This window comes from Prinia subflava, chromosome 4, assembly GCF_021018805.1.
Source record: "Prinia subflava isolate CZ2003 ecotype Zambia chromosome 4, Cam_Psub_1.2, whole genome shotgun sequence".
Taxonomy (NCBI): domain Eukaryota; kingdom Metazoa; phylum Chordata; class Aves; order Passeriformes; family Cisticolidae; genus Prinia; species Prinia subflava.
The window spans coordinates 47,533,027-47,542,099 of record NC_086250.1 but is presented as its reverse complement, the minus strand read 5'-3'; the positions used below and the strand labels follow the sequence as shown (position 1 = coordinate 47,542,099).

The following is a 9,073-nucleotide window of genomic DNA, read 5'->3' as shown; positions in this document are numbered from 1 at the left end:
AAAACACTTGGGCTTCACCTGCAAACTGAGTACAGTGTATTGGCATTGCTGTGAGACAGAGCAGCTGTGGTGATGCCGTGATGTTACCAGACTGAGTCCTCTGAACACATTTTCCATGAAAGGACACTCACTCTGTCAATACAAACTTGGTCTGATTATGGCATCTTATGAAAGGGTTTGTTGTTATTCGAGGTTTGTTTTGTTGGTTTTTTTGTTATTTTGTTCTTTTTTTTTTTTTAATTCCACAAAAAGAGAAGTATATCAGTATATTTAGAGGCACAGAAGGGAAAAACCACAAAACTCTAGACCAGAAATGGATTTATTGATAAGTTATGAGATCTGAAGTTATTCTTAAATATAAACAGTAATAGAAACAAACAGAAAGCTTGTACAAAGGTAACAGAAGAATGATTAAGTGAACAAGGTCATGCTGGAATCATGTGAATAGAACTCATGATTTTCTGTGATCATTCACTTACATTTGAAATAAAACTAGGCCCTTACCCCTGCAATTTACAATCTGCAATTTACAATGCACAGGGAATCTGGAAATTTTGCCCCAAACTGACAATCCATTGTTTATTGTGAATCATATGGGCTTAGTATCACAAATCTATGTCCACATAAAATACTATTTGCTAATATTTTTTCATTTAGCTGGCTTTTCCAGCAATGTTTCAGCAACTTGTGTGCCAAATATGAAAATATCTGAGTTATGAATATGCTGAATTTCTTTTCAAAGAAGATTTATTCTCCAGGGACTTAGAGCTTCGGGTGGGTAAAGAGGTAATCATGAAGATCAGAAGGCTTTTCCTTCATTCTGGATTCATTCAGATGCTTTAATATAATATTGTTAAGTTTCTTCAGCTCTTCTATGTTCTTCTTTTCAGAGAGTAGTCTGCTTGATATTTGGTCCACCTCATTTCTAGTTTGAACTTGAAAAGGAAAATGTACCATGTTAAATTAGCAGCATTTAAGTCAAGAACATCACTACCCTCACTTCTATTCCAATGAGACTTTGTAAGGAATTATAATGAATAAAAATATTAAACAGGAGAACAACAGCAGAACTGAATAATAACAAATTATACATCTGGTGGGCTTACCTGCTCACTACATTCCTTTTTGCTTATTTGCTGGATTCTTTTTTTAGTTTATGCAGGGTAATAATATATGGCTCAGATAATTTTTGCAGTTTTCAGGAGCATATCCATCAGTGTCCACAGGGAAATGTCTTATTTAGGGGCTTCAAGATCCAATTTGTGGTAAGTATGTGCATGTATTTTATTTTAAATTAAAGAAAAATTCTTGCAAATACTGGCATTTCAAGTCCAGCCTCCTCTGGCATGCCACATGCACTTTTGGAGCTATTTTTATTTTGGTCTTCTTAAGCTAAAAAATTTACCCATGGGTTTTGAAGCTTAAGTGTAATAGTGGCAATGCTAAATGAATCTATGCATGTGGTATGCAAACGTCTTGGATTATATAACACACTGTATCTATATGTATCTAATAAAACATTGTAACATAAAACTGAAACACCACTGGAAATCAGTTTCAAAAACCACAGGCCTCCACCAACCTGAGCCCAAGCAAGCTGCTTTAATTCTAGTAAGAAAGGTTTTCATTTCAGTTTATAATTTTTCCACTAGAGCAACCCAATTCTAATTTTTCTATACCAAGGCTCTACTTTTAGAAGCTCCATGTTAAATAAATCTGAAATTCAAGTATGAGGTATTTCAATTAGGATTTTACAATCATGTTACTTAAAATCTACTTTATGTTCTTTACTTACTTGATATTTCTTTGAGTGCCTGTAAGAAAATTTAGTCAAGGGTTAGAATTTCCTGGCCTAAAAGACAAATTAGGATTTTCACTATGTTTCAGCAAATTCCCTACTACAGGATGTAAGAAATCTTGCTTTCATATGGGTTCCAATTCTTTCAAAATAGACTAGTAAATTGGAATAATGCACCTCAGATTCTGTTCAATATTATTAGCTCAGAAAACCCCAAGATGACAAGGGTTCCATTAAGCAGCCCTGTCTTTAGCTAAGCCCATCTGATCAGTCCTAAAAAACTGGAACAGTATTTGTGTCTAAAGCATGTCTCAACACTACATGCAAATCTTGATAAATGTCTAATTCTTTTTCTTATGCTTAAGGCTATCTTAGTTCCAAATAATTTTCCAGTCAGTTCTTTGATGACAAAGGGTCAGATCTTCCTTCAGGTAGCCTGATTTAAGTGTTAGCCTGGGTGGAATTCCAGTTTTAGTGGAATGACCCCAACACTGAGTTTCATCTGGAAAGAAATAGAAGGCACATTACCAAAGTATATCACTGCCATACAGTTACCTTTAAATTTTAATTTCATTTACACTCAACATTTTTAGCAACACAGTATAATGCTGCTGAGATAATTCTTCACAGCTGTTGAAGCTCACAAATCCTTAGCACTAAGAATAAAATTGTGCCTTTTAGCCCTGAGAGAGTGTTGTTTGCCTGTTCTTCTGCCCCAGGACCATGACCCGGTTCCCAGAACCAGGCAAAGTCCCTAATCATGCAAATACAGGAGTAGCATGTTATAAGGTAGCATGACACATTTCAGCAAAGTTCCTTTTTCCAATTGGCCCTACATTTTTAAGAACTACACTTTGGTTTACTTACATATTAAGAATATTACAAATGAAACGAGTGCCAAACTGACGATCAAAGTAAGAATAAAGGTGATGAAGAACAAACATTGGTTTCTTGTGTTGCTCCCTGCCATATTTTCTCCAGTACCACCAGTGTTCTCTTCCTCACCTGTTAAGAGATGACAAATCATTTGGTGATACAATTTTTTTAAGGTTGGTTAGACTAAGCATGACAAAATGCTTCTGGCTTCATGAAATGATGCAGAATACATCATATATTGGGCCAACAGATTTTATTTCCTGTGACATTTTATGAAAAGAGAAGAAATCAACTTTATGAACTCAGCTTGAATTTGGAAATATAAAAAAAAATTATACATCTTTTATAGCTGTTAGAAGATGTTCAACAAAAAAGTTTCTGTTGTTGAAATACAGTATTTTGTGGAAATTGACCTGTTTTATGGTTCAGAGTTTTACAGCTGTTTTACATGTACAAAGGTTGCAATGAAGTTTTCATCAGGCAGATTTGTACGGGCTTGATTGCATTTAACCTTTTCAAAAGGGGAGAAAGTGAAATTCATATTGAAAACCAAGGTACAGGTTCATCATACACATTCATCCTCTAGATATGCTTCTGCTTCTGTTTAATGAGAAGTATCCCTGGGATGATTAATTTCCCAAAGTAAACACCTCAGTTAAGCTCCTAATGTTGGATAGAATGAATGTAGGTCTTGACTGTTTTATCTTAAATGTTTTCAATATTTGATACAATCCTGTTACCCTCAAAGGGTCTCAGCTAGCTCAGCCCTTCTCAGGCCCAGCAGGACTATATCAAGAAAGACAGGAAAAGGATTCAAAAGAGGCTCTCTTACCCTTTTAGCTGCAAGTCCTTTATTCCAGGTTGATGTCCCAGGAGAGAGAGAGAGCTCCCGGGGGACAGGGGACCCTTTTTCTCAGGGTCTCTGAGGGAGGGGCTAGCTGGCACACAGCCAATGGGGTCAGAAGGGGAAGGAAGGGTCAGACTACATGACAGGAGTTCCAGGGGTCCCTGAGGGAGAAGAAACCATTTCCCCAGGGGGATGTAACAAATATTCTTCTTCATCTTTAGGATTTTTTGTTTCATTCCAGTAAAAAATAAGGTACCTATCCTACCAATTGTCAAGAGTGGAATAGACTCTCATACAGATAACATGTTGTCCTTTAAGCTCAGGAAGAATGAGGGGAAAAAGGAAAGGCACTTGCAATGCTGACCTTGAATCAGCTCAACAAGCCAGTTCATTGCTTTTTAAAGAATGTGTTGCATATATTGGAAAAGTCAGTAGTTTCACTCATAGAAACAATTGCAATCAATGTGAGGTGACAGTAAGCCCCAAAGACAAGTCAAGTGAACACCATAGGGAAATTCATGTGAATGTTAAAAATTTACACTTGAACCACATTTGTTTTATCTTAAGTTTGTATACTACTGTAACAACTTACAAAGATTTGGGGTTATTTTTTGCTTTGGAGGGAGGAGGAAGCTAATGTAATTTCACTTTGGTGTCAGTCTCATACATACTAAAATTACATGCAAATTACTGTAATTTACCCTTCTGTAATTGCTTTCTTGCCATTCTGGAAGGGAGAGTAGATTGTGCATCTGTGAAAAATGTATTTCTACATCTTGTTTTAGCTGGTGGAAATCTCTGAAGTCTTTGCAACTGAGCCTGTAGTGATAAAGCTGAGGAAAGGCAGCATAAGCCATTATAGCACCTTGATAATGACCCTACCTAGGGCTGAGCAATTCACTGATAGATCTCTGGGAATATCTCTGTTTTTCTTTATTTTGTGTTTAACACACACCTGTCCATGAGTAAGCTGAAATATTTTAATATTTGTCCTTTGAGGTTCTGTTGTTATTCCCTTAGCATTCAAAACAAATGCACCATATACTAAGTGTCTGCACCAATATTGCTTTCTAATCAGAATAATAGGGATGGGCAGGGCCTGCTACTGCTGCCTGCCAAGCATCTTAAGTTATAAATAGTGGTTTCAAAAGTGCTCTGAGCTCGCTCTACCTAATGAATGCTTCTTACTATTTCAGCAGGCTGAACATGCCAGGCTGCAGTGTTGTGAGGAAGTGATGAGCGCACATTCTTGTCAAACTGCAAACAGCAGGGACATTTAATCATCTAAAGCATGAAATTACTGCATGGCTCCTACTGAAGCAACCAAACAGTATACACATTTTAAACAGCTTTTGACAAGTCTCTGATTTTCTGGCAAGGGAACCAGAGTTTCATGCTGCTGAGCAAGGTAGCTGACAGGATGAGATATCTATAGACTCTCCAAGTTTAAAAGCTACATTAAAAGAATAATCCTAGAAAGAACCAAAGGATTTTACAAATTTATGAATAGAATACTTACTAAGTTACCATTTTTTTACTGCTGAAATGTAGGGAGGGGCATGCATGTGGTTATTTCGGAGAATCACATATGTTTCCACAGAATCTTGTATATTTACCCAAAAAGTAAATAATACTATCCACTAAAATTACAAAAGAAAGCAAAACAGTCACACTGAAAGGAGTTTCTTTAATATTAAAATTGATGTATGCTATTGTCTAATTTTCTGTGTAGAAGTAACAATATCAAGATAATCTGCAGATGAAAATTTAATACTTTATGTCTAAAATATCTGTGTTAAATGCAGAAACAAGCACCACTCTAGTAAACTGGATTAGCAAAAGTTAGGGGACTTGGAAATAGAAGTAATGTGAAAACACTTATGATCCATAACTAGAAGCATGATCAAGTTATGGCCACTCAAAACACATTCCAACATAACTGCTGATCTATACATTTCTTCATTCAAATTTGCCATTACAATAAGGGAAGTAAAAGCAGACTCAAATATTGTTATGTGAATGCTGCTGAAGAGCTCCAGGTTTTAACATATTCTCAGGTCACAAAGAACTCCAACTGTGGCTATCTTTGGGTGAAAATATTCTTGTTGCTGTGAAAAAATCAAAGGCAAAAGCCTCATCAAATCAGTAGAAATGTGCTAGCCACTACTGAAACTGCAAGTAAAGGAAGTCTGGAAAGTAAAATGCTTAAAGGTTTCACAGGATATTTTCAGGTAACTGGTTTGCATTCTTAGGAGATGCATCTTAAAGGAATGAACACAAATTCTCAGGTGCTTCTGTTGCCACATATGAATTTTAGTGCTTGGGAGGAGCTATGATGCTATTTATTTAGTAGGTGTATATTGGGCATTACTAGAGACGTTATCCTGCAAGTGATCACCTCATAAATCCCAAATGAAATGGAAGATAAGTTCAGGTTTGACAGTAAATCCCTAACTAAATGCAAGGATTTTCAGGAACCTAAAGCCGAAATACTCAGCAGGGGCAGCTAAATCACTGTCTGATCTGTCTAAATGATGCCATTTTCAATTTTTTCTTACATTTTTCAGTACAGAGCCTGGCATACCTATTGGCTTATTAGGCTGCTGACATCAGTGATGCACAGTATGGATTGTATACACAGAAATCCACAGATCACCTATTGTACATACCTAGGGAATGGTGGGATTCAGCTGGACAAACATTTAGCTTGTTTAGGTTGTTTAGGGAATCAACTACATAAAGTTTTCCTTCTTCATGAGTATCAGGCAGGTTAAATTCCAAGGAAGGCCTCTCCATTGTCTCTAATAGAAATAATAATTTAAAAGGTAAGTTAACACATGGCTATGGGAAATAACTTGTGACAGTTGGTGTCTTGTTCTAAGGTAATATTGGGCAGCCTAAATGATCCTTTAAGACCTTAAAAACCAGAGATTTAAAGGACCAACACACTTACTAGATCTTCAAGGCAGGGATAACTCAATACATAGCACTTGTTTGTTCTTCGAAATCTCCAATGATTAAAACATTTTGTTTTTACATTGTGTTTGTGCACATATGTATGTGTATGGGGAGAGAGAGAGAGAGAGAAAAGTCAGTTTGACTTTTGAATGGTAGTTTTGATTTGAACAGTAAATATTTAGTATATTATCCTTTGCTTTGGTGAGTACTTGGTAAGAGGTGCTGTGAGATCCTGACCACAGTGAAAGCCAAACCTTCACTAACACTTCCAGAAAGGATGTCATTCGGGTCCTCTTATTTCAGCATAAAGTAATTGAGAGATGAGACAGGCAAAGCAGGTAGGAATGTAGGAGATAAGCAACAGAGATAAGCAATGTTAAGTATGTGTCTGTTTATACACCGAAGAATATCACTGTGAAGTCATTTGTGAAAACTGGAACAAAAAATGTAGTCTTGTAATGCAGTTCTACTTCACAGAGTTTTGGACAAATTTTAAAAGCTTTTTCTTCAGACTAGTACCCTTTGTTTTATAAAGGGTACTGGATGAGGTTCAATTAGCAAAAAACAGTTTCTCTGTAGAGTCTGGGTGCATGAACTCAGTGAATGATTCTTAATATAAATACAGTTTTGAAAGATTATATATAGAAAATAAGCAATACCTAGGAAGGCAGCTTCTGTGTATTGCACATTATTCCCTAGCATTCTTTTGCTTTTCTTTACACTACTCTGATTGCAAAAATGTCTTCTAGAAACAAACTATACTTCTACCCTAAGTAGGCATGTTTGTCTACAATTGTCACTGTAGACAAATCCCTCTGTAATTATTGAAAAAAAATACATTCCTTCAGGTAATATCCTTCTAATTCTAAGATATGCCTTTCTCACCTTAGAATCACAGTCTAAATGTACATTTTTCTTCCTAGTGAAGGAGAGAGCCCTCACAGATTAGTTTAAATTTGAAGTAGAATGCATCTTACCCATTTAGTATTTTATAAAGCTCTCAAGTTAAATTTTATCTGTCAACATAAATCAGTACTTTGTGGGATGCAAACCTCCCTCGATGATGTGTTAAGCACCTAAGGGTGATTTCTGAATCCTAGATGGGTTGAACTGTCCTCTTGACATGCTTCTGAGCCTTCTCTTCCTCTCCAAGGAACATAGAACTCAGCGTGACTAGATTCCTAGTATAACACTTAAATTAAAAACCTAAAATTTGAGCCCTGATTGTTTGCAGAAAATACTCACTCCTTCCCTCATCAAACCAAATGCAGAAGATTGTTGTAATTCCCCCAAATCTGAGCACATCACAAAGCAGACGTTCAATGAGCCTCAGGAAGTCTGAAGACTAAGCACTGAAATCAATCCTGACAATGGGGCTTGTTCTGCTAGTGGAGACTGTCAGAACTACATGGATATTTTCATATTTCTTTTTAACAGCCCATAAGAAAAGATTACAATTGATTTTTTTTCTCTGTTCAGAAGTGTTGCTTCAAAGTACAGAGAAAATATAGAAAAGCTGACAAGATAGGGGTTAACCTTACCTAGTATATGATTTTTAGGTGTGCAGCAGTAACTTCAGGACAGATGGCTGTGCCACTGTCCATCCTCTAGAACATGACGTGGCAGCAGAGTCTGTGAGCCACGTCCCCACCAGAGCTGGCTCTGCTCTGCTGTGTCCCCACACGCACATCCTCAGCCAATGCGATCACTATGGAGCCCGGGTTTCAACAGTGTGCTGAAAGTTACCACTTCGTGCACAAAGGCTTTTGGTTATTTTTAGACTCAGAAGAGCAATTGTTTCTCTATTTTGATTAATAACTCCTCACAGCTTCAGGGAAGACCCTTCTTAACAACTTGATCTGTAATAAATGTGAGTACCTTTGATTCATTAGTACTATGAATTATATGTTTCTGCACTTACAACTAATTATTTCAGTATTTGCACATGTACACACGGTGAAGATTACCACTGTTAATTCAAAAAAGTTTGTATTATGTTTGTTTGATACCATTGACATGCCAAAGGAGAAGGGACACAAACATCAGTGTCACTGAACAAAAGTATTGATTATTTTCCCAACAAACCAATCTAAACATTGGGACTTTTGGATTCACTTTATCTTTTATTTTAACCTTGCCTGAAGTTTTTCTACAATACAACTTTTAAATTTCTTCTTTAGCCGTTGTGGTAAAAAACAACCAAAAAAAACATCCCACCCCAAAAAAACTGACCATGAGAACACACTAAAAATTCTTCACAGGAAAAAAAAAAGGAAATAAAATCTAAAAGGTTAAAAAACAGGAGAATAAAACATTACTTACAACATAATTACATTCAGGTAATGTGCCAGTAAGGAAGAAATCAGCCACTGAAAATCACGTGAAGAAAACTTGTTCTGCAGTTCCTCTCTGCTTTTAGCCCCATAGGAACCTGCCGTGTCCTGCAGTGCCCATAAAGATAGCTTTGTAACAGACTGCCCCTTTCAGTCTATATTTAGATTTCAACTTGGCTACGTATACTCACTTCACTACATTAATCTGCTAAAACAGAAATCAGCACATACACAGCTCTTTTTATACTGGAATCATAATGT

At 36.5% G+C, this 9,073-nt stretch overlaps 1 protein-coding gene across 1 annotated transcript; it reads right to left on the bottom strand.

Moving 5' to 3' along the window:
• Positions 1–747: 747 nt before the first annotated feature.
• On the bottom strand, positions 748–6,317 carry LSMEM1 (leucine rich single-pass membrane protein 1). Its single transcript, XM_063394922.1, is given in 3 exon segments — positions 748–935; positions 2,666–2,803; positions 6,191–6,317. Coding segments are annotated over 3 exon segments (453 nt in total).
• Between the last annotated feature and the right edge of the window lie 2,756 nt (positions 6,318–9,073).